The sequence below is a fragment of the Podarcis cretensis genome (genome assembly GCF_951804945.1).
Source record: "Podarcis cretensis genome assembly, chromosome: 4".
Lineage (NCBI taxonomy): Eukaryota > Metazoa > Chordata > Lepidosauria > Squamata > Lacertidae > Podarcis > Podarcis cretensis.
The window spans coordinates 85,020,164-85,046,857 of NC_137173.1; the positions used below are offsets into that span (position 1 = coordinate 85,020,164).

At 41.4% G+C, this 26,694-nt stretch overlaps 1 protein-coding gene across 9 annotated transcripts in view; it reads left to right on the forward strand.

The window, feature by feature from the left end:
• Positions 1-26,694, forward strand: part of NALCN (sodium leak channel, non-selective) — a 193,650-nt gene that overhangs the window by 86,454 nt on the left and 80,502 nt on the right. For all 9 annotated transcript variants that reach the window (XM_079972387.1, XM_079972389.1, XM_079972388.1 and 6 more), the window contains 2 exons: positions 18,869-19,000; positions 22,759-22,926. In XM_079972387.1, the coding sequence (XP_079828513.1) occupies positions 18,869-19,000; positions 22,759-22,926 (300 nt within the window). The remainder of the gene's footprint in view (positions 1-18,868; positions 19,001-22,758; positions 22,927-26,694) is intronic.

Consider the following 26,694-nt stretch of genomic DNA (forward strand, 5'->3'; position numbering starts at 1 on the left):
TTGAAATACTGGACCTAGTTAACCCCACAGATCAAGCTTTGTAGAAGAAATTAAAATTATATATTAATTTTAATAGTTCTATTGAATACTCCTATGGCCCATGACATCAGTTTAGCTAAAAAGCTTGCAAATGACTGCCAGCAGAACCAGTGAATTAATCCACCAGTGAAAAGAATTCTAAAACTAAGAATGCACATTCCAATTGGTACACCTCATTGTCGCAGCATCTTGGTTTCCTACAGAACTGCAATCATGCTCAGTGTTCAGGTTCCTGAGAAACTCAGTTTTCTAAAGAGTATGGAATCAAAGAGTGGTATGAAACAGGGCTCAGTTCTTTATCTTTGGCATATTGTTCTCCTTGTGGCTCTCTTAGACCTTGAGCTCTACTGAAGACGGTGTGTACAGTACTTTAATTCAAGGAGAGACGGGAGGTCTGTTCAACCTGGCGTCTCCCCACCAATAACAAAGTGTGGGTCCTTATCTGCAAGATGTTGTTTGCAGGTGATGCAGCCTTTACAGTGCACTCCGAGGAAGCTCTACAGTGTCTCATCAACCATTTTGCCCAAGCCTGCGGGGAATACAGTCTTACCAGCAGCCTGACAAAGACCAACATCCTGGGTTAGGACATCATCAGCACTCCACACATCAACATTGATAACCACCCTCTTGAGGTGGTAGATGCTTTTGTCTACCTGGGATCCGCCATAACCTGCAACCTCTCCATCGACACTGAGCTGGACAAGCATATGGGCAAGGCAGCTACAGCAATGGCTCTTTTCTCCAAAAGGGTATGGGAAAATGTGGTGCTAACACATAATATCAAGATGAAGGTCTATCAGGCTTGCATGCTGAGCACACTGCTTTATGGAAGTGAGTTGTGGATAACTTACAACTGTCAGGAGCAATGCCTCAACGCCTCCCACATTTGCTGCATCTGGGAGATTTTAGGCATCACATGGCAGAACAGAAGGTGTGCTCTCCCAAGCCCATATTCTTTCTCCTGTCTCAGCAGCATCTATGGTGGCTTGGTCATGTCCACAGAATGGAGGTTGGAAGGGTCCCTGAGGACATGAGGTACAGAGAGCTGGCTTCAGGCACCAGGCCCATTGGCAGACCAACTATGCATTGCAAAGATGTCTGCAAACGTGGTATGAAGATCAGTGCATTGCCTGGAGACAGTCACATTGTGCATCCATAGCAGTGAGCAGAGGGGGAAAGACCACCAGGAAGAGAAGAAACGCCATGGTGCATCTGCAGCAGCGCAAGTGGACACCTTCATCTGCCCCAGCTGTTTCAAAGCATGTCTCTCTCATATCAGTCTCTACAGTACAGCAGGTGCTGTAACCTTCCAACAGTTTGACTTCACCCGCAGAGGCACACTTCTCCATTGTCTCTGTGGTCAGACAGATGTCAACCGCGGGTGGAATTCTGTTTTGTGCTGTTATGAACTTTGAGTTAGCACAAGCATTGCAGTTTGTCAGATGGGGTCTGTTGGGCGAATCTCGCCCCATGTTTCCAGTCCTCACAATTATGGGAAACAGTTTAAGAAGTAAGTTGAAGCTGCACCGCAGGTGCTCTTCCATTGAGCTTCAGCCCTTCCCAAAACAGTTTCTTCCAAAGCAATTCCTTCAATGGCCCAGCACAACTTGGCAGGCCAGGGGAGGACCATGGCAGGCTGAACGTGGTTTGCAAACGCCCCATTGTGCAGGCGCACCAATGAGAGCAGAAGATCAGTTCCACCAGTGCTTCACAGCTCTGATATCACTGCCCCCACACCACCCCAATGAGCAGCACTGATGTCTCTGTAGGGAGGGTGCTGGCTGCAACTGAGACGGAAGTTCCAGGCCAGTCAACTCCCTTGTGTGCTACTTTTCTGCTTGCAGGGTTTTTTAAACATAACAATGATGATGATGATGATGATGATGATGATGATGATGATGATGATGCAGGGATGTGGTCAAAAATACTATGTTTCCCCTACCTGCAGACTGAAGCCCCGTGAAGTCCATTCTACCACTGTGGATCACTACCACCCTATTCCCCCAGTCTACCTGAGGCCACCCATCAAATGTACAGCAATCAAGTATGGAGGCTTAAGTGTAAGATGCACATTGTAGACATAATCATACATTCTGAAATTCTTTAATGCATAGTTCTCCTAATAGATGTGTAATTTATGTCTTCAAAGCTTTTTAAGAATTGGGAGTATAGTTGTTCCACCACCACTGCCCCAGCAAAGTAGGAAATCCTTCAATTTTCTGCAGCTGTATAAAACTGCGTTTGATTACTTTGTGTATATAAACTGTGTTCAGCATTATAAAGTAAAACTGCCAGATTTGGGGAAACATTATGCACCCTCCTTCAGCATCCCCCCCTTCCCCATCTACATATCTCCTTTCTGCTTTATTTATTTTTCCCCCCAGTAGAGGAGGTAGCAAAATTGCCTTGATTTCTTTGAAATGACATTCTTTTAAATGTGGGCTTGTTTTTATTTCAGTACAATACTAAGAATTTTCTATAGAAAAGAGATGTGAGTATTTGAAATGACACCATAGCAACAAGGCTCAGATTACATTCCAGAATTGCGTTTTGACATTAAAGTGGTGGTTGTGGGGTGATGGGCTGAGTTTTTTAATCGGGGGAAATTCAGATCATTTCCCCCAAGACAATCCAAGGCTTTGAAAAATGCACACACACCCTCATTCTGCCAGAGTAAATTGTATTAAGGGGGGTGGGGTGACGGAATGTGGGCTGACATTTTTTTAAAAAAATAATATTTATTAACATTTTTAAGACTGTAAAAGAAAGACAAAGAATTAAACAAAACAAAACAAAACAATGCAAAAACAAAAACAAAAACACCACACAACACCAACCCCCAAACATTAAATTAACAAAACCAAACAAACACAATTTAAAACACATCTAATAAGTTCAGTATCTTAACTTTCATTTACTTGTTTCAACGACCTCCTCACACCTCCCTTTTTGTATTCCACTTTAATTAACTGTTTCAGCAATTCCTTTCCATCTTCCTCTGTTTTCTGTCCTGTAATTTATCTTAGCATATTCTAACCTTATTTTTCCCTTTAATATATAATTTTCTTAACATATTTTAACTTTATTTTCCCTTTAATACTCTAATAATCTATTTGTACTTAATTCCTAGTAACATTTCTACTAAAACCATATAGCTCCTTTCCAACATTTTCCTAACACTCATTAATTTTACAATATTTTTATAAATAGTCTTTAAACTTTTTCCAATCTTCTTCCCCCGACTCCTCTCCCTGGTCCCGGATTCTGCCAGTCATATCCGCCAATTCCCTATAGTCCATCAACCTGGTGATCTTCTGTCCAATGCTCTTAACTCTTTTCCAAGTCCCTTCTGCGAGTCTTCTTCATATTTATACATGAGCTTTACTTTGTCTTCCACTGATCTTATTTTCATTTTCCTTCCTTTGAGGCTAAAGAGTAGATCTCGGGGAAACTCCCACCTATAGATGATTTTATTCCTTCTCGACAGGGCAACCAAATCTCCGTAGTTAAATCTAAGATCCGAAAGGTATTTCAGGACGTCTTTCAAAATTTCCACTCTTGACTGTTGTTCTTCTAAGTTCCTCTGGTATTTCCAACAGTCTCTTATTTTGTTCTTCTCTTTTTTCCCTCCTCTTCCAAGTCTGAGAGCCCTCACAGTTTTAACCTCTTCTTGACCCAAGTCCCGGTCCCAAAAGTCATCAAATTCCTGTGTAGGGAAATCTATCAAACTTTCCTTCTCCAGTTCAGGTAGGGCTCTGATCCTCGAAATCTGATTTTCTTTAAATTCAGTCATAACAGGCATCAACTTTTGATCGTCAAATTGCATCTGTAAGGCCGGGACTCTCTCTCTCTCCAATTGTGTTACTTTAGGTTCAACGGCAATAACTTTCTCCCTAGCCTTCTCCGCAGTTTGCCATGTCAAAGTAGATTCCTGTGTCAGTTTCTGAATAGTTTCTATATTGGTGTTCACTTTTTGTCCCAAATTGTCAATTTTGGTGGTTACCACATCCACCTTTTTGTGATGCTGTTCCAATGAGTCACTTATCTTGCATAATACATCCACTAAGGCCTCTTCTGTCAACATTCTTAACCGATTCAAGGTCCCCAGAATCTCACAGGTTTTTATCTTGCAGCTGGAGATTCCCCCAGCTCAACTCTTGTGACAAAAGCTTCCTCTAGAGGGAAACAGTTCCTCTAGAGGGAAACAATTTCTATTTGTATTAGTCCTTTTAAACTCAATTCAAACAATAAAGTTAGTTTCAATTTTCTGTTAGTTTTACTCCTTTTTAAACGCAGATGGAGACCATGGAAACAATGTATTCCTCTTATTTAACTAACTGTAAGTGAACGTTCTAATCACGGTCAGTCCTGTTGGCAGCCCGTTTCCAGGATCGGAGCAGTGGTATATTAACGCTGTTCACTCTCTCCTGCAGGTATACTCAGTCGAAAACTTTCCCCCCTCTTCTCCTGCCACCAAGGGGGGGTTTAGTATTTTTTACTGATGGAAATTTAGTCTTTTACAATAGGCTTTCCGAGACTTCAGCTTGCATCCTCATTGCTTCAATCTATTTACAAAAGGGGAAGGTGGACTTCCTGTTTTAGACCTCCCTGTTTCGGCACCAAATTAAGACGTTTAAAAATCCAATTCTCCGCTCTACTCACGGGTAGTTGCTTTAAGATCAAATTGTCCACAGGAAAAGGTCAGCGCTCTCCGGCAACAGCTATGCGGCTTCGCTCCGTGGAAGAAGCAGTCAATTCGAAGCACCACGCCACTCACTCCACGTCGCTCCGGATCCCCAAAACCGGGTCTCCCCGCGAGTAGGGGAGGCGCAAAAGGTGCCAGCCGAATCCCACGTTCACAGGCTTCACCCGCCTGTGATTTCTAGTGGGTCTCCGCCTTCGCTGTGGCGGCCAGACCCAGATTTCCACGGGGCAAATTCCTCCCGATCAGAGGAATTCAGCCATTACCGGAGGCGCTAACCCGGAAGTCCCGTGGGCTGACATTTTTATGGCAGACATATTGTCACAAAAAAACCTGGGTATCTATCCCACACTTGTCCCTCCTTAGTGTCAGAACTCACTCAGTTTCAGATGAGTGAGGCCTGTAAAGGGAGAGGGAAATGTCGTCCTTATAAACCCAGTATTCCCCAACCTGTTGCTGTTCAACTATCATTTGACTACAGCTCCCATCTAGGGATATATCAACAATGCCTCACTCTTCCGACATTCATTTGCACTTTCATGAACTATTTTATGTTGCACTGCAGTAGGGAGTTTTTTGTTGTTATTTTTTACAAGTCTTTCTCTGTTTCATTTCCCAATGATGCAGATATATATATATAATGTGTCTCATAGCACACTGTAAAGACACATACCTCAGCCACCAATTTGTTGTTTAGTCGTTTAGTTGTGTCTGACTCTTTGTGACCCCATGGACCAGAGCATGCCAGGCACTCCTGTCTTCCACTGCCTCCCACAGTTTGGTCAAACTCATGCTGGTAGCTTCGAGAACACTGTCCAACCATCTTGTCCTCTGTCGTCCCCTTCTCCTTGTGCCCTCATGGAACAGGGTTTTGTAGCAGCAGCAGCTCCCCCCCCCCCAAAAAAAGAAAAACCTCTCTGAGTCTGTTTCACATCACTATATCATGCAGTATGCCCCAAAATTCTCCCAAGAGATCTTTCTGATTCTTTCGGGAATTTGCAATTAATAATTTTCACATCGCAAATGTAGAACAGAGCTGTCTGAAGAGCTTTATTTTGTGGCCTGAAAAGTATGTTTGATGCTGATATTATTATTATTTTTACCCCCAAAAAATCCTTTGAAGTTAGCTTCAATAGAAACATTTACCAGAAAGGAGAAAAAAAATCTTAAGTATGATCCCAGCACAGTGATTTTAATTATTTTGATAAAGTAGCTGATTTTAGTCTAGTTGACCTCAGTGGAACTAAAATGACTGAAATCAAAGAACTTTGACATTAACTAGGCTGTGGATTATGTTTGCTAATTTCACTATTTTATTAAAATAAGTATAATTAAAATTTCATTATAAGACTTTTATCTCTGGTCATTCAATGCTCTGTATAGTAAATGTTCAAATTAAACTTTAAAATGTAATTACAGGCAAATGGTATGGCATATTCATTTAACCATAGCTAAGAGGTCTGGATCAGGTTTTAGAATCCTCTTTTTTAAAAATAAAAAAAGCAAACATGGAGAACCTGTGGCCTTCCAGATGTTGTTGAACTCCAACTCCCATCAGCTCCAGCCAGCATGATCAATGGTCAGGGATAGCGAGAGTTATAGTCCAACAACATTTAGCTTAAAATACTTAAATCTCACCTTTGAACTTTAGGTCCCAAGGCAGTTCATGTGCTCTCTTCTCCCGTTCCAATCACTGATTGCATGCAAATTACCCCCTTCCTGTCTTTCTGTGACTATGACTTAAGTTATATTAGTACCAGTATTAACAATATTGAATCATAAACAGTTTCTCTCTGAACCAGGATTTATTAATGTCAGTGCGCAGGCAAGTAGGGTCTGTTTTGGTGGGAAAGAGAGTGGTCTCGTGGCTCACTCCTAATCTACAGTGGTACTTCAGGTACTTCCGGAGGTCCGTTCTTAACCTGAAACTGTTCTTAACCTGAAGCACCACTTTAGCTAATGGGGCCTCCTGCTGCCGCCGCACTGTCGGAGCACGATTTCAGTTCTCAACCTGAAGCAAAGTTCTTAACCTGAAGCACTATTTCTGGGTTAGCGGAGTCTGTAACCTGAAGCGTATGTAACCTGAAGCGTATGTAACCCGAGGTACCACTGTAGTTTCAACCAGTATTAAGAGATTGAGAGGGTTGTTTCTACACCGGCCATATGTGTTTATGTTGTAGGCTTCATGGGGCTTTATCTTAAACCCCCCCCCCAAACCTCAAAGCTTTTAATCAATAATCACATTTGGCATAATATGATCAGCCCTGAGTGCTCACTGGAAGGACAGATCCTGAAGCTGAGGCTCCAATATTTTGACCACCTCATGAGAAGAGAAGACTCCCTGGAAAAGACCCTGATGTTGGGAAAGACTGAGGGCACAAGGAGAAGGGGACAACAGCAGACGAGATGGTTGGACAGTGTTCTCGAAGCTACGAACATGAGTTTGACCAAACTGTGGGAGGCAGTGGAGGACAGGAGTGCCTGGCGTGCTCTGGTCCATGGGGTCACGAAGAGTCGGACACGGCTAAACGACTAAACAACAACAAACAAATCATATGATCTGATTAGAATGTTTCACCTAGCACCATCATTTTCAAACAGTGCTCTTGGAGCTGTATTACAGATGAAAATTAGCCCAATAAACCTTATTAGAGTTAATAATTTTGCCGCAGTCCTGAATTATTCCTGCACTCCAGCATTTATATAAAGTTCCTGTTATCACACAGGAAATGGATGGAACCGCCTTTGCTTACCTTCATGTAATTCTGGAGCTCCTGGAACTAAAAAAAAAAGGGGGGGACTAAAATTTGTCTTGAATTAGACCAAGGAAGACAAACTAAACTTTATATAATAATATATCTATGACAGAGAAAGGAAATGCATACACACAGAGTGGGGGATATCTAATATTTAATATGATAAACTTGATTGAGATTTTTAATGGATGTAAGTTTATTTGCAATCAATCAATCAATCAATGAGGCATGTGTATTATAGGCCAATAATAAGGCAGGTAGTTGTGCAAGTTACTTATCTCCAGCCATATGGCATGGGAAAGTACAGCCCCAAACCTATTTTAGGGTTCTGCCCATTCTACTTCCCTGTGCCACTAGTATAGGCAACTGAGTCTCAGCAAAGTGCAAGTATTATCTGGGAGCCAGATATTATGCTGTAGTGTACTGCCCATTTCCTTCTTCCTGGTTTGTTCTGAAGCTTGTGTACATCCTTCTTGGTTTATATGTAACAGGCAACTTTAGTACATAGGTGCTGGGCCCCTGGGCTTGCTGGGTGCCTGAGCACCCACAAAATTCCCCATGAAGGGGCCAGGCACCCACAAATTTCAGTACCAGGGCCATGCACGCTGCATGGCACCCACGGGCCAGGGCACCCACTGTCGCGGTGCCAAGCTGGCACTCCTGCTTTGGTAAATATACCCATGTGGGCCACAGATTGGCAGAGCTTGCAAGTTGAATTATGATGCACATCTCAGGTTAATAAACCAAGATATATTAAATCCAGATCAGAGCATTGAGGTTGCTAATCTTTCAGCCAAGCACTCATTTGATTATACCATCACACAACCAGCTTAATTTTCAACCCACATTTACATGTATGTGAATCATTGCTCTCAACATACATACATACCGCAGATATAGTTTGACAATGTTTCCTTATTTACTTTATATAGTTTTTCCTACCAGAATGTTGCTGAGAGCTGAAATACCAACTCATTAGAAGTTTGTAGATGAAACCAATTGTATTCCAGTTTTGCACATATCCTTTGTGGCCCAATTGTATTCCTAATTTTGTGGCCCAGGGAACATCATATAATGCTAACACAAATCACAAGCTGTATATGGTCCTGCAGGGCTCCGTGATGTGGCAATACTGACTTCATAAAATCTGAGAATAGATGAACAATGTCTTAGGAGAAGGACCATTGCAACCACAGCGTCCATAGGCTGTGTATTCGGGCTCCATAAACTCTTTAAAATGACAACTCGTATTTTGGGTCAGATCGATAGCCCAGCCTGCTTAGCCAAGACAACATTATGCAAAGGGATGTCTGCTACTGTGATAGAAAAAAATACTAAATTAAGAGCACAATTTACTAGGTGTGTTTGCTTAGAAGTAAGTTGTGTTAACCCTTCTTCCAGGAACATAGCTTAAAGGTATTTTCTGAAAAATTTATGATTATATTTAAAATAAAATAAATTTGCTCTCTGGGAAGAATTACATTTATAAAAAAAATTAAATCATGTAACGTTCTTAAAAAAAAGAGGGAGAGGTAAAACTGCAATATTGTGAATTTGGATCCTGACATTTTACATTGATTGTACAATTTACCATCTAGTACAATCGATTTTGCAATGTGCTCTATCATTTTTATTTATAAGGAGTCACTTCTTATCTCAGTGGTGGATGAGATTTTGTTCAGTGTGGTCCTGCCTGTGTATGGATGACCCTTTCCCCTGTGTTCAGTTTTTAAACACCCACCCTAGTATTATAACAACGGTTAGTTTTGTATATTTTAGAAGAGTCTTCTTGCATTTATGGAGAGATCTATCCACTGCTGTTCATACCAGATTCCAGCAGTTGCATGGAGATTCAGGCATTTGTCATCTTCAGCCTATTTATTTCCACAGCAGCTGTTCTGCTAGAGATTAGGCTGTGAATCTAACCCCCCTCCTGAATCTTCATTAATACAAATTAATCATCTGATCATTTTCTTCCTACTGGAGCATTTGATTATCTCAAAGCACCCTCTACTTTTATATGCAAATTTTGTCCTAAGCTTTGCAAAAAAAAAAAAAAGGCATAGCAATTAAGCAAAGCAAGAAAAGGTGAGGGATTTCTGATTCAAATCCTTTGCAGTTGATAACAGTAACAAAATTTTGGTAACTTCATTAATATTCTTTTCACTGCACACACGCAATTGGTTTTCAAACAATCAAAATACTCCCATGTTGTTCAATAACTTGATGGATATTAATATTACATATCTTTTAGTCAACATTAATAGTCTATTTAAAAAGTCAACCCAATAGGTAGTTATATCTATTAATGGTATAATATAGGTAGTTCCACATACCTGGATTCACATTTTAGATTCACCTGAATGAATCACAGCGATCATATTTAAACAGGTATGCCTGTATTTATGGTAACATTGACTTGTTACTTTCTCCTCCATAGGAATGTGTACAAGTTCTAACCTGAGAACATTTGTGTACAAGACATTCAGGAGCGCTGCTATATGAATGAATTAGCCTAGAGGCCTTCCATAAAACATTATTATACATAGGCCCCAAAGCTTATCCAAAAGTTTGTGTCCCCAACTGTTGACCTATGTTGACACCTGTGCATATATGATGTAAGATTCATTTTTATGGGGGAAGATGCTGGCAGCATTCTTACAGTTCCCCCCAACCATGGTTTAGAGGGTTGGACTCAGCAATGAGCTCAAGCATTTCACACGTGTTGTCTATTCAGATCATTGTTTCCAAAATGCCTGAACAGCAAACTGGCTTGAGTGGGTGGTTTTCAACTAATTTTTACTCAGAGGGAGCGACATTGAAATTAATGAACATGAGTCAGCTAAGTCTATTAATTTTGATGGGTCCGCTCTTGAGTGAAACTTAGTTGAATACCACCCAATGAGCCCTCCAAACCAGGATGGTTCAGTCAGGAACACAGGAAGCTAGCCCGGTCCACCTAGCTCAGCACTGTCTACACCATGGGTGGGGAATTGGCCCACCCCACTCACCAAGGGTTTGAGACCCATCAACTACCTTCATCTGGTTTAGCCAATTTGTCAAAACTGTTCCCAGGGTGCAGCTGCTTTCTCATGCTGACAGCTTCTCTCACTACAGGTGAGAGCTGAGTGTAGGGTAGGGATGCAGTCTTTGATCCTCTGAATTTCCATAATACATTTCCACAGGAGTGGCAGGAGTGCTTTATGCATTCTAAAGTTACCATTCCGTCACAGATACTATGGCTGCTTTCATGACCATCCTCCAAACTGTGGTTTGGGGAAGTGAGCATTCCCGTCTTCCCTCCTATGTCCTCCTTGACTCTTACTTGCCACACAGCCCAGGCACAGCCTTACCACTTCAGCAAAAAGTAGGGACCGCTATGCCCCTTAAAAAATGAGGTCCAGTCCAAGTGGTAGTGATGGTAAGAGACCATTTAGATTTTTCACTTGGGTGACTACAACGATAACATACAAATAAGGGAAGCAGTAAATAAATTATGTGTTTCCTATATTATGAACATTGTGATTCACCTGATATTGAGATGGGAGCAGGTGTGAGTATTCAAAGGGAATTTAAATTAGGAAATATTAGTTGCTTGAGGAAAGTACCAGCTGAGAAATGTTTCTCAAGACAGAGTGTACATTTTGTCCAGATTCACCAGCAAGGCCATTGAGACGGAAGACAGCTTTGTCAGAGCACTGAAGCCATTTTGGGGAAGAAGGAGAAGAAGAAAACAGATCAGTCGCTTCTCATCGTTTGTCTACTTACTCTACCTTCGCCTCTGGCAAACAGGTTTTGCAAATCCTTTGCGTTATTTCCAGGACAAAAGAAAACAAAATTCTGCAAAAGTACAAAAGAAATGTAACTATACAGTGTTCTCTAGTGGGTACATATGCTTGGATGCTAACTAAGCACCTTCAGATTGAAGGACTTATTCTGTGTTAGTTTCTGTTTGTGCCACTATGCAGTGCTTGGAGTCACAAGACTCTGTTTTGCATTCCAGACTTTCCATACTGTTGGAAGTCTCACGGGAGACGGATGTGATGTTTTCTGGTTTCCTGTTCCTTTGTGTTTCAGTTGCTCTCTGCTCTCACAGAGAGAGGATGTTTCTTTTCTGTCTGCGTTATTCGGAATAAAACTCTTTAGCCATGTAGCTCATACTGTCTCATCCTTCCGCATGCTGCTGTATACTCTGCGTAATGGGGGAACATGCTTGGAGCCTTATCAAAGGCTCAGGTCGTTAATCATCATCGGATGAGCTTTATCAGCTCAGTAACGGAACGCAAGTCCGACATTCTGATCTTACTGGCACAATGGAAGAGATATATATACAAATATTTAGAATGTTTATGTGTTTTTTACTTTTTTGCTGGTTTTAATTTTGTGGTCGTTTTTACCAATAATCTTACTGTTTTATTGTTTTTGTAAACCTCTTTTGAGGGTTTCTACAATCAAGCGGTATACAAATTTTATGAAATACGTAAAAAATAAAAATAAAGCAGGGAAGATATCCAAAACGGACATATAATTATAAAAAGGGCAACATGATTGGCAGCTGTCAAACCAGAGGCCCAATCTGGTCCCCAGCAAGGCTGCTGAATCCAGTGGGGCTCTTCTTTCTGTATGCTGTGCTTTCTGAGACACAAAGGCAAAAACGTTCTAAACACTAAAGTTTTGCACCCACTGCCTCTCACACCCCATTCTTCAGCATTGTTTTGGTGCCCCCTGCTGTCTGGCACCCAGTGGGCACACCATCCTAAAACCACCTCTGTCCTGAACCTCCCACAGAGGCAAAAGAGGTTCTTCCAGAGATCTTTCCATATTACACACCCTGTCTGCTCACTCCTTGTGTGAATGCCAAGGTTCAGACAATATAGGAATCAAAGGAGCATCAGCGTGGGGAATTCTGCCAAAGCCTCAGCTGCTGTTCACGTTGAGAAGAATGGGAATCTAATGGTGTCTAATTCTTCTGGTAGAGAATAGCCCATGTTTCAGACTCTTCATCATCCTGTGCTCAGTTCAGCGCAGTGACCCTGATAAAACCTAGTTGTGCACTAGAATTACAAATGCTATTTGATGATAGCCATTTAAGCATTCTTGATAAAACCATATAGGGGACAATGGCTACAATGAATTGGACAAAGCCAGAAAACAAGCCTACCTTTCATACATTCACACCAGGAGAGTACTTAACCTGCATTATTTGTACTCTTTTTGTGCAGGAATAATTTTCATTCTGAGGTGCTAAATGTGGTTGCTAAGCAAAAGAGGAAAGCAGTCAATCGATAATTTAACTTACTCAAGTTTTACTTTGTAATTTCGACAAAGTACAGAAAAGTTTGTATTCTGCAGGTGACGATTGGTCAGCAATCTTAAGGCTTGAATGGATAATCATCTAAATGTGTTGCTGTTGTGAACTCTCTGTTGTATTTTTAGGTTTCCTTTATCATATACCTGTCACTCTCTAGATTTCTTGGAACCAAATTATGGTTGTTGAAAGGCTGGGAACTTTATTGTCCTAGAGACAATGATGTGACGTTGATCTTCTTGCTTGTTTACAAGCTGACATTTGGTTTAAAATGCGATCTTGGTATCTGGGCAATTTTGAGTATTTACCTATAAATACCTACCAAGAAAAGGTATTAGTTTCTAGTGCTCTCGCTCTCGCTCTCTTTTTGCAGCTGACAATGAAAGAGCACTTTCTTACCTTTTTGCAGCTCAGGCACAGTCAATGTTGGTATTTTGCATCAAGACCTTCTGCTTTAAAGAATCAATTCTTTCTGACTTAAAGGAAGAATTAGTGAGAGCCAGTGCAGCAATAGCCAATGTGGTGCTCTCTAGATGATGCTAGCATCAAAAGATGATGAGAGTTGTAGTCCAACAAGATCTGGAGGGTACCATGTTGAATGCATCTGCTATAGAGTGATATCCAGCAGTCAAACATAGAGGAGGCCAATTGAAATAAATTGACCTAAGTCAGGCCTGCTCAGCAGATCGATCGCGACCTACTGCTCGATGGCAGGATGCATCTGGTCGATCCTGATCAATCTTTGTACCCTCCAACAAAAAGAAAAAAGCTCAACAACTTTGGCTCCAGTGACAGTAGATCACTGCCAGTTTTTTTATACTGTGAGTAGATCGCAGTCTCTTGGGAGTTGGACAGCCCTGACCTGAGTGATTTGCTGATTGGTTTCTTTTTTCTTTTTTTTAAAATATTTATTAAAGTTTTTCAATTTAATACAAAAGAAAAAGCAACAGACAAAAAAAGCAAAAAAATACACAATTAAAACAAACAAAACAAAACAAGTATAGTTCCCATTTCTTATTTCCATTACCTTATATCTCGGACCTCCTCTCACCTCCCCCTTTTGAATTCCAATTCAGATTCTTAATTCAGCAAATCCTTATTATAACTTATTATAACTTATTTTAACTTATTGTTCAGCTTTTACATTACAGCTGGTAACCAATTAATTTCAGTCCAACATCATTTTAACATTCATTAATTTTGCAGTATTTCTGTAAATAGTCTTTAAATTTCCTCCAATCCTCTTCCGCCGACTCTTTTCCCTGGTCTCGGATTCTGCCGGTCATTTCTGCCAATCCCATATAATCGATCAGCTTCATCTGCCATTCCTCCAGAGTGGGTAAATCTTGTGTCTTCCAATATTTTGCGATAAGAATTCTTGCTGCCGTTGTTGCGTACATGAATGCTGATTGGTTTCAGTGTGTCTGCTTAGAGTAAGACTTAGTTGGGTGTCAGTTCTTGTACCAAAACACACACAAACAAAAGCAACCACTTCCTGCACAATTTTAAATTGCAACTTGTGAAGGAGAAAAATGTCTTTTCATCTTTAAGGAAATGTCACAATAAAGTTCTGCATTTCTTGCTAAAAGCACCAGTAGTGCACGAGCCGAGCAAGCACCATGTGTGCATTGTACTCAAAGCCAGAGTGGCAAGCCTTAGAAAAATACTCCCCGCTTTGGTGTAGACATCAAAATCACTAGAGTCATGTAAACATGATAAATAGCAGCAAAATATTGAGCTGTTTTTGTTCCATTTTCTTACAAGAAGGCCTTTGTGATTCTTCTTATTTTGCTGCCATGATGTTTTTTCTGATATTCCTTCTATCTTGTGTCAACCACACTAGTTCCTAGGAAGCTCAGCCTCACTGCCGACACTAATATTTTGCATTTCCTTTTGTAGATTCCTTTGTGCTTCATTTGGCTGATTTAGAAATTTGCAGATAAATACAGAAATAAAGTGACAAGGAAATAAGGGTGGTGCTGTGGGTTAAACCACAGAGCCTAGGACTTGCTGATCAGAAGGTCGGCGGTTTGAATCCCCGCAATGGGGTGAGCTCCCGTTGTTCGGTCCCTGCTCCTGTCAACCTAGCAATTCAAAAGCTCGTCAAAGTGCAAGTAGATAAATAGGTACCGCTCCAGCGGGAAGGTAAACGGCGTTTCTGTGTGCTGCTCTGGTTCACCAGAAGCGGCTTAGTCATGCTGGCCACATGACCCGGAAGCTGTACGACGGCTCCCTCGGCCAATAAAGCGAGATGAGCGCTGCAACCCCAAAGTCAGTCATGACTGGACCTAATGGTCAGGGGTCCCTTTACCTTTACCTAATATCCGGTGGCATATGAATGTACCGGTACTTCCATTTGCACAAGGAGACTTACCCTTCCTCTCCTCACCCCTGTTCTGCCCCCAGATCTGTTCTAAAGGGTTGAGAGATCCTTTGGAGCAGATTTTGGGAACCTTCAAAGAGGAGGGGAGGAAAGGGAAGTCCTGTTGGGCAAGTGTTTTGCACAGTTGGGTGGAAATTATTGGATGCCACCCACAGATAATGGCATTGTGGGAAAGATATAGAAATTCATATATCCATGAACAAATTATTGATGGATGCAATCAAATCACGGAAGGCAGGAAAGCAAGAATTCACATTGCAAATATGTCTTGTTAACACTAAACAAGAGACAAATCTTCATCTTCATCTTTCTAATAATTGCTCACCCAGACCTGCTATATGTATTAGAAATATCAATGTGTATCAAAATCTGTTTGAAAACAAATGTCAAAAGAAAATATGCGATGCAATATAAGAAATAGAACACAGAGGGTAAGGCATAAAGAGTTTATAGACTTTTAGACACAATTTGATGTCCTGAGCATAGATTAAAAAACACACAGAGGGTGTAATAAGCTGGTCTTGTTTCAAGACAAAATGGGGGGGGGGGGAGACATAATGATGACGCAGATTTTGGAAGCCTAAGTAAATGGTACCATTCTTCAAGGTAGACTAAGGCAGTGATGTAAATGCCTTGTTAATACAGACCTGGAAGGAACTGTTGAAGATATTGTTCTACCCCTTCCGAAAGCTGGAAGGAGACTGAGCAATTTAGAAGGTAGTAGATGACGAACCACATGGAACTCCATGATTAGAAGCATCGTGCTTTGATTTGGGTTCTGACCCATATTACTCCAAGCATGTTTAAAAAGTGGAAAATGTCAATTCTCAAGATTTCTAAATAATTTTAGTAAGAAGACTCACCCACTCACAGAATGTTCTGTTGTATTTTAGATTCATGGGGTTCTTTTAGATTGTCAACTTGTGGGTAGGGTCTGTCTTGTTTTGGTTCTATGAAAGCTGCTGTGGCTGAAGAGTGGAGTACAAATGCTCAAAACAAAATAAAATTAAAATGAAATGAAATGAAACCCACCTAATATTCCCAGAATCTACATGACATCCTGGATTATAGTGGATCTGTTTTACTCCAGCTGTTTTAAGCCGATTCAAGCTTTATTTCCCTGGGGCGGTTTTCATTTGCTCCATAGAAGATGGAGCACTCGGGGACAGGGTTTTGATCCAACTTCCTCACCAACTTCTAGCTGTGCTTAAAATTGAGGTCATGGGTCTCCAAATATTCATGCCCTATTTCAGTTGCAGTCCCTGCCTAAATTAAACAAACCTTTGGCAGACTGTCTCCCCTTCTATGAATTTCTAGTTTGGTCACATTGTAGATGCCCTTATTTATTTCTCAAAGCATTCGGATTATTAAAAGTGGCTTATTACAGGTTGACATATACTTTTGGGGATATTGCACATTTAATCATCTGCCGCATGTCCTCCAGACAGGGAACAATGTCACCCTGCTTTTCGCATTAATAAATGACATGCCATAGTATCAGAAAACTTGTTATTTGATACTTCAGGCTACAATTCTAACTCTGCTTATCTCAGAGCACTCCCCATTGAATTCAACAGAACTTACTTCTGAGTAGACATGGTTTGTGCTGTTCTTTCAGAGTAAGTCTCCGTCCATTGCACTGACACTATACAAATATGTGAGCCTCTAATTATAACCTTATTTACGTGGATGAGGGCTCAGGGAAGGTAATCTGTGGTTCAGTATTGATACTGTACAGTTTTTTTTTCCTATCATACAGATTCCTGGCACTTACACCAGAGCATTGCTTTCATCTCCTCCCCATATTGTTTAAGAGGCTCTTTGAAGCACTAGAAAAATTCAGTAATTTCAGAATGAACAACACCTGGCAAAACACCTCTTTTCTCAAGTTTTTACAATAGCTTCCCCCAGTGCGTGCATGATAAGCTCTGAAATCCAAGTGGCACACAGCTGATCAGACAACTGTTCAAAATATTGTTTGATTCCATTCTGTCCAAAGAACAAACTCTGTTCACACATTCCACTTGGGTGGCATAGTACTGATGTGAGAGCAAAATTGGCTCAGGGGTTTCGAAATGAGTGACTTTTTTCCCCAACCGATGAATGCATTTAAAAATTGTATAGTATAAAAAGTTCAAAATGGAACAAATGTAAGCCTTAGAATACTGCATGTGGCTGGGCCAGAATTCAAATAAATATGCTGATTTCTTTTCCCCCATGGGAATTGTTCGTGGCGAAGCAGGGGGTAGGGGGAGAGGTGGAAACAAAATGTATTTCTCCAATGTTTTTAATGTCTGTTCACAGCCAGCTAGGTTTTCCTGTCTGCTGCTTCTCCAGGGTTGTTTTCATTTTCCTTACAGCATGATTCCAGCCAGGGATGATGTAGTGAGCAAAACATTATCAGTGCGATGTAGCCAATCCAATTTGGCTACAGTGCTAGACTAGACTGTAATCAAAGTGTGTACCCAACATGCATTTGACTGAGATTTATGGCTACTCCTAAAAATATCTGTTCTGTAATCTGGAGTGAATTACAATATAAAGATACAAAATGCATAATAAAAATAAAAACAAGAACAACCCAATAACCCCACCCCCCTCCCCAACACATTTTAAAAGGGCATCAGATGTCAATCATCCAAAGGTCTGGTTAAAGAGGAATGATTTTGCCTGACGCATAAGGGTGTATAATGAAGGCTCCAGGCAAACCTCGCCAGGGAGACCATTCCACAATCCCGGAGGCCACTGCGGAAAAGGCCATTTCTTGTGTTGCTACCCTCTGGACCTCTCATGGAGGAGGCATTCGAAGAAGGGCCTCGGAGGATGAACTTGGGGTGTGGGAAGGTTCATATTGGCAAAACCTTTTTGGCAACTTTCTGACTAGTTGCAGGACCTTAGCCAGACCTAGCAGAGTACACGCAGAATCCACGGAAGCAATTGGCAACTTGGCTGCAGACAGGATAGACGAAGCAGGAACCAGGAACTTGTAGTTAGGTGTTATATACAGTGGACTATTTACAGGAACAGATCACGGACCTTTTGCTAGCTCTCTCTGACACGACTCACAACTGCTACACTGACACAGAACTACTGAACTCACAAACTCTGAACTAACAGTTAGTAGGCCATTAATTATCACTCCCTTGAGAGAGCTTGACCAATCAGGGAGCGGTCTCCATGTCTCTGTTATCTCCAGGCAGACTTACTCCTTCAGATTGCCTTCTGGCTGTCTGCCAAAGCTTAATTGACTCTGTGTGAGTAGCTGCACGTACACAGTTTCCCAACAATGGAGAGATGCTCAAACCACCTTGCCCCAGGGAGCAACCTGGCCATTGAATTCCGCGCTAGCTGAAGTTCCCAAACCACCTTCAGAAGAAGCCCTACGTTTAATGCATTGCAAGAATCGTATTTAATGTGGGAGTTGCTCCATCCCCTTGATCATTCTGGAGATGCCAGAGACTGAACCTAGGACATTCTGCATGAGGAGCATGTGATGTGCCTTGGACCTGTGGCACCCTGGAGGTTATAGTTAAAGAAATTTCATGGTGATTTCTAGGTTCAGTACTCCTAGTTTCTGTATCTGTCAGTGTGGATAATCATAATTTTTGCATGTGATTAAAAAGTTTTTATTTTTCTAAAGGAGAGAATCCACATGGTTTTTTTGCTTTGTTTTTCTACAGAGAATGATGAGGTCCTCAGTTTTCCATATGTTTATCCTGAGCATGGTGGCAGTAGATGTCATTGTTGCAGCTAGCAATTATTACAAGGGAGAGACTTTTAAGAGCCAATACGATGAATTCTACCTTGCAGAGGTGAGTGCCTTGAAATTGCCACAGATTTTCCTCAATAATAAAAAAGGAAAGTGAGCCCAGGCGAATGTCAACCAATTTTGAAAGTGTGCCATTTTGTATTATTATTATTACTCTTAAAGCGCAGTTAGAATCTGTCAGGGAACTGGCATCAGTGCTGGAGGGAGAGAGCAAAATCCAGAGGGATTCCAGAGAGCGTCCCGGGATTGGGAGAGGCAGCCCATCTTCTGGGGAAGAGAATCAGCGTAGCACCAGTGGAGAAGGGGGGCAGATGGGGGAAGCGGTGAGGCGGTCCCATGACTCCTTGCTGGAGACCAGCGGGGAGAGTAGGGGTCCTCTGCTGCCTACGCCCTCCTTGCGCAGAAGGCTTTCGCGCAGAGAGAGTAGGAGGAGACTAGGCATCAAAGAGCTTCTTTGCTGGAAGAAGTTTAAGGAACGCCCACTGACGGATTCTGCCAGCGATTGAGACAGCCACGGGTGAGTGGCTGTCTGGACAGAAAAGGTTCACTCAGGCAACCCAGCCAGGTGTTTGCACCGGCTTACGCATGAGCAACCCCTAGAACCATTACAGAATCCTTTACCGATTTGTTCTTTTCTTTTTTTTTTTCTTTCTGACAAGTTTGCCCTGCACTTTTCTGAAAGAACATTTCCTCACACAAAATCACAGTAATAATGAGCTCAGACAGGAGGGTACCATCAGCAGGCCATAGCCTTATTTTATTTTATTTTTTCATAACAGGAGTATAGTAAACGTAGGGGTTGGGTAAAATCATACCTTGGTTCTTTTCTTAAAAGGAAAAAAAAATTAATAATGTCACACCACAAACAAAATTAAGCTAATTTCAGGAAATCTCTTTTGTGCGGGAAAATATTTATTGCTTCAAAATGTACTTCACTTATTCCTTAATCGTGGCCTATGTAATTCCCCTGCACTAATATCACCTAAGTCAGTAGCAATATTTAACAGATCTTTCATGTTCTTATGACATAAATGCACAGCCTAGGTACTTTCTGCATATGTGGTATTTTCCCCTTATCCCAGAAGAAGACGGACCACTCGTAGTTATTTAATTACTAGTCAAATGCCTTTCATTACGACAGTGAGGATGTATGTATGTGGACTCTCGTGTCAAGGATGGAAAATAGGTTCTGTTTTTGGAGCATCTTTGCAGTCAGTACACACAGTACTTTCGTTGTAAGCGGGAACGACAGCAAGTAACACACCAGAGAAATCCTCATTGTTGCACATTGTCCCGATCCAAACGCTCATTTGCAGAATATGATAATTTACTAGTTGCTAGCGGACCAATTCTACTGCTACCCTTCCCTCTCATTCACACAAACGCTCCTGTTGACACCCTTGGTATTCCATGGGTCCTGACTATACGCCTTCGTCAGACCATGTTTTGTTTTGCTTTTTTAATTGCCCGTTTCAGTGCACTTTGCATAACTGCATTCCTAGCAAGCTCCCAGAGAATACAGAGGCCACTGCTTTGTTCCAGGTACTCCCAGTTTGCTTTGTGGGACACAGCATTAAAAAGAGCGGTAGCGATAATAATATATATGTTACAGTACAGAGTCTTACGCACTGCCATTTTTCAAACAGAAAAAGAAAATGGCACATCAAACACTACCCTGCTCAAACATGAACAATTTGGAGTGCATAGGGTGATTGTCTCCTAGAGCGTTCTTGTAGGCTGGGTGGAAAATGTGCTTCTGGGTGACATCCCACACACTCCGCTTTCACAATCCCCTCCCCACCTTTTATAGTTCCTGAGAGGCATAGCTATTCTGGCACAAAAAGAGGTGACAGCATGCTGAACTGCAATTGTTCGAGTTACCACTTCACCACTCTCTGCTGTGTCAAGGTCTCCTTTATTACATGGCTAACAAGAACTACTGAAACACTCACCAGGGGTGCCAACTTGGATTCAGAGTCTTCTCTTGTAAATAACGATACTCCTATCTCTAGTCTTTTTTATATATATAAAAAAAGTCAGGTGTTTTTAAATTTAACAAAATGTTATGCAAACCTTTAGTGGTTTTGAGCTCCTTTGACAAGCATATACAATGCAAATCATCCAGCCCACACAATTTTGGAACACATTAAAATAGGTTTAACTCTGTAATTGTTAATATTCTCATAATGGAACGGGGAAAAGTGTCATCGTTCTAGAACACACTTTCACCATGATAGGTAACATTTGGAGGGCTTATGTGGGAGGAGGGGGTTGACAAAAATGTCCACGTTTCTTTGGCTTTTTGTTTTACATGGATATATATTTTATGTATAGTGTTCATATTTCAAGTGATTGCTTTGCACAAATTGTTTTGCTTGTCATGTTTTTATCCTGCTTTTCAAATACAAATATTGTATCCAAAAGCAGCTTACAAACTAAAAATACAAAGAGGGAAAAGGTAGAGGAGAGAGATCAGTAAAACCATGACAAAAATGAAGTGGTGGTTGTAAACAGGCTCTTATATCTAGTTGGAGGAAATCACCTAGATGTTCCCTTGCTGGTGTGTCACAGTATGTTTCTCATACATACATTCTCACACTGCAGTAGGACAAGAAACCCTTAGTAGTTTGTGTAAACTTTGATGTGTGAAATCACCCATGTATACCTGTATTTTTGCGTGAAGCGTGACAGATACCGGGCAGAAATATGAATCGAATTACTTGAGATAAAGGTCTGTATAAAAAAAAACACCTTTGTTTACTTTAAATATTGACAGGATAACAAGATTTGATAGGAGAGCAAAGGCCGTATAAATGAAACACAAAACAAAACCCCACAACAAAGGTAGCTGTAATAAGCAAAAACATATTTCAAAAGCTTTCTAAGGAGCTAAATTTTCTTTAAAATGTTTTGGGTATGAAGACACCAAGATCTCCCAAAGAAAGACACAGTTGACACCAATATTAGTTTAAGGTTATTGGCATAATTTTTGCCACAACTTTATTGATTACAGAATGTGAGTTGGTTTGCTTAGGCATTGGTTCGACTAGCTGCACCGACACCTCCGGCAGGGCAGCACTGACAACCAGACACTGGCAGAAGTCAGCAAGGGTAAATAGACTGGGGGAGCATTGGTCCTACCACAGACGCAACCTCACCCCAAAATGCTCCCAGGCGCTCTGTTGTGGCCCTAACCCCTAGAAGGGGATCGGACAAAAGCATGGCGAGCACCTGGGTTCCTTTAACGGAATACCCTATTGCACATTGGGAGGGGCAGGTGTGACAACCTTCCCTCCCCCACACCTTGAACCAATGCTTGAACCTAACTAACGATTTGCTACACGGCAGGCGAAGCCCAAGTGGCACCAGCCAATCAGCCAAATGGGAAAATTCCTACCGGGCCCCTGCCCCAACAGCAGACGACCCACGACGGCATAGCAAGGTCAAAGCAAGACCCTAAATATAGGGAGGCTGAGAGGGTGATCTGATACACAAGGTGCTAAGAGGAAGCTTGATGCAACATGGTCCCTCGGCTGCAAATTCTATCAACCCCATTAGCCAGAATTGCCCCAGCAACCGAGGGACCCAATCGGGTTGTTGTGGCTATCCAATGATCCCACCCACACAAACAAGTGAGGTCAATCTTAGTGATCTCACCGCAACACGTGCCCTCGGTGATGAGGACACGATTTACCCATCTGATCGCTCTGAACTTGCCCCAGGGAAATAGAAGAAGCATTTCTGGGAGATCTCTGAATGCCTGACCCGAAGACTTCACCACCTTCTTATATGTTCCCCCAGGTTGCATTTACGGTCCTGTTTGATCTGGAAGCTCTTCTGAAGATCTGGTGCCTGGGATTTACTGGCTACATCAGTTCATCTCTGCACAAATTTGAGCTACTGCTGGTTATTGGAACTACTCTTCATATTTATCCAGACCTCTACCATTCACAATTTACATATTTTCAGGTACACTTTATAAGGGAAAGATGTGATTTGAAATCATACATATGATTAGGTAGAAGTAAGTTCCATTAATGTTTCAGGTTCATTGGAAAATAGCCAGTTTACCTACTTTATAAAGGTAAAATTAGTTTGTATGTGTAGTGTGTGGCTGCCGTTGAGAGGAGAGTCTCCTCTCTCTTTCTGCCCCTCTGTGCTAGTGATCTTAAATGTATGGCAGGATGCGAGTGCTTTTTGAGTTTCCTTGGCCTGCAAATGGCTGACGTGGAATAGGAATGGGGTTGAGGTTGGGGAAACTCACAGCAGCACCATGTTGTCATCTCGGATACTTTAGCTGGCCAGATGTTATGAAGGATAGAAGTGGAGGAAATATAAATCTGTTTGCTTTCAGCAGTAGCCCATACATTAGGGCTGCCATACATCTGGAATTTCTCGGATGTACCTGGGATCTGTCGATCGAAAACAGCGTCTCAGCGCAACTTTTGAAAATTGGTTAAAATGTACGGGAAAACCTGGGCATAGCGGAAGTGTTGAGGGGTGGGGGTTTTTGGCAAATTTTGTAAAAAAAATAGCTTAAAAACTTCATTTATTTTGGAGATTTTGCAAAAGAAGCTCAACAACTTTTGTGTCTGGATTTTCACTTTATGAAATATGGCAACCCTGCCATACATTACTCACATCTAATTGGGTGCCACAAGAGCTTTCCAAAGCTCCAGAGAATATCATTGTCACAGTGCTAAGCCCTGTAAATAACGGCGCCTCCAACTGTCATTTTTATTGTGCATTCAAAATTATTTGTGCTCATGATGGTATCAGAACCATTATATTTGTTTCCACTTTGAATACTGTTTGTACTGCAAAGGTTTTGGAGTGGACATACTGCTTTGTTTACAGTAGATGCATGACTTGGAGCAGGGGTCAGCAAACTTTTCCAGCAGGGGACCAATCCACTGTCCCTCAGACCTTGTGGGGGGCCGAACTATATTTTGGGGGGGAAATAAATGAACAAATTCCTATGCTCCGTAAATAACTCAGAGATGCATTTTAAATAAAAGGACACATTCTACTCATGTAAAAACACGCTGATTCCCGGACCATCCGTGGGTCGGATTTAGAAAGCGATTGGGCTGGATCCGGCCCCCAGGCCTTAGTTTGCCTACCCATGACTTGGAGCTTTCTGCTGAAATCTTGTAACTTTTCATGACGCAAGTGTTCGAGTGGAGGAGGGAAGGAACCCCACTTCTGTTGCACTATAATGCAAGTGTACTGCTCAAAATGGCAATTGGGGCAGCATCACAGAACAACTCATAAAGTGGAATGATGTTTGTACGGTCCAATATAAATCCACCACTACTGCACTGATGACATGTTGCAGAATACACCCACAAAGTAACACTAGTTTGGAGAGGTTCTAGCTCTCCTGTCTGCCTGAAAATCAAATACATCTTCAGTAGTAGTATATGTGCTGCCGAAGCAAGCACAATACATCTTCAGATTGTTGGTGCGCAGTCAGTCACTTTAAAGTCCCAATGATTAAAATGGGCGAGTTAAGCATGCATTTAAATATTTTCTACTCAAGTCAGTGGACTTTTTTTAAATATAAAAAAACCTATTTTGGCTGCATTGTGCTCCAGTACTTTTTTATTTGAAGGTCATGAAGATAAAAAAATCTAACTGAAACTCTTTTGTATATGTATATTCTTCAGGTTTGGACTGAAGGTTTTGTGCAGAAAGTAGGCCAGCATATGACACAGAAAGCCCCACATTTGACTTCCTTTGGCAATGGGAAAGCTTATTTAGCATAACCTATGAGCCTGTGTGATCCCTACATTGTTCCTGGAATATACTCTCAGAGCAAAGGAGAATCTATATTGAATTGTGCTTTTGAAGGTGAAATCTCCTACACTGATACTGAGCTGATACAATGGCTCAGAATTTAAAGCTGCATTGCACATAACATGGGAGTTGCATGACCAGTCTCATTTTTCTCTACATAAACCAAGTGTTGGTGATCCTAATTTGGATCAGTGATGGAAGAGGAGGGGAACCTAACATTTTGCCACATGTCACAGCCCTGTGCTAAACTGGAAAGCATGGAGACTGAGGGAGGACAATGTAGTAGTAGGCAGTGGACTGGGGCATGGCTGAGAATGATGAACCCGAAGGAAGTATAGGCGGATAATGAGTCTTGAGGAAAAGAGCTGGGGAGGCAGGAAACTGAGGCAAGAGGGAGCTAGCAAAGAAGCGGCTCTGAAGAAACTTCACAGCACTTAAATTAAAAATGGACTAGGGATTCCAGTCAGCAGAAAGGTGACCAAAGGATGTGGGATGACATAGGCAATGGCCTGAGAAGCAGAAAACTGAGGAAACGATTTGTGGTTCAGTTGGCGCTTGGAAACAGAATGAACTGGGCACTATTGACAGAAAATGGGCAAGCAAGGGAGGGAGCCCTTCCTGTATTTGAATTAACGAGGCAATTCTTTGGTCAAGTACTGCACAATCAACTCTTGCTACCAAATTTTTTGTTTTTGCTTGTTCGTTTGCCAACTAAGGCAGCTGCAACCCTTTTGCAGGTTCGGCAGGCACTTGGCATGAGAAAAATACCATTCAGAGAATATGGTTTCAGTGAGCTAAGCCAAAACAATGATTTCTGGAGATAGAAAATTGCAGTTTTCAACCATAGCCAATGAGGCAGCGAATTTCCCTTTTTAAAAATGAAAAAAACTCAACTCACCCTCATGCATTATTGATAAACAAATTGTAATGAATGGCAAGTGATTAATAATACATAAAGGGTAAATAATGAATAGTGCAGATAAATCTTTTTAAAACTGTGAACGGGGTCCAGTCAACTGCAAAGAGTCATGTATTCTGAAATTATGGAAATCTGAACAGCTTTTTCCTATTCACTTGGTGATGATCTGCAAAATCCGTCCAGAAAATATGTGCTAGCATCAAAACATCCTTGGAACATATAAGGATTCTTTATTTCAACAAATGGGAATTTCTGGAGCGGACTGCAGTCAGAACCATCAGGCTAAACTACTTGTGTGGCAAGCTAGATTTCTCAAGCATAAAACAAAGAATGACAATCCTGAATAAATCTTTGTTGCAGAGCTCATGTTTCAGTGGGGCCTGAGCAAATAGAACATCAACCCAGCTTCGCCTTGCATTGTGTCCCAAATGTTCCTTTACTGGAAACTGTTATAGAATCATAGAATTGTAGAGTTGGAAGGGATTTTGAGAATCATCTAGTCCAACTCCCTGCAATGTTGGAATCTTTCGCCCAACGTGGGGCTCCAACCCATGAACCTGAGATTAAGAGTCTCATGCTCTACCAACTGAGCTATGGATAAAGATTAAAAATAAATAGGTATTTCCTTGCCTGTGAAATATTTAGGTTGCCCCAGTGAGCTTTCAGACTCATTTATTAAGTGTGTGTGTGTGCGTACACACACACATCTTAATTATAAATGCATTTATAATGTTATTACCATGCATTTATAATTTATAAATGCATTTATAATGTTATTACCCATGTTATTGTCATTTGCTTACATTTTGCCTATGGTGAATGCAAGCGATCATTCAAGGGAGACTTCTTTCCTGGACTTCCTTCATTGTGGATTAGAGATAGATAGATAGATAGATAGATAGATAGATAGATGATAGATAGATATTGCTTTCCCGATACCAGGTAAAAATAGCTGTGTTTGGATCCAGCATGGGGATTGCACTGGTGGTAGCATCCTGCCCAGCTAAATACAGCAGGGG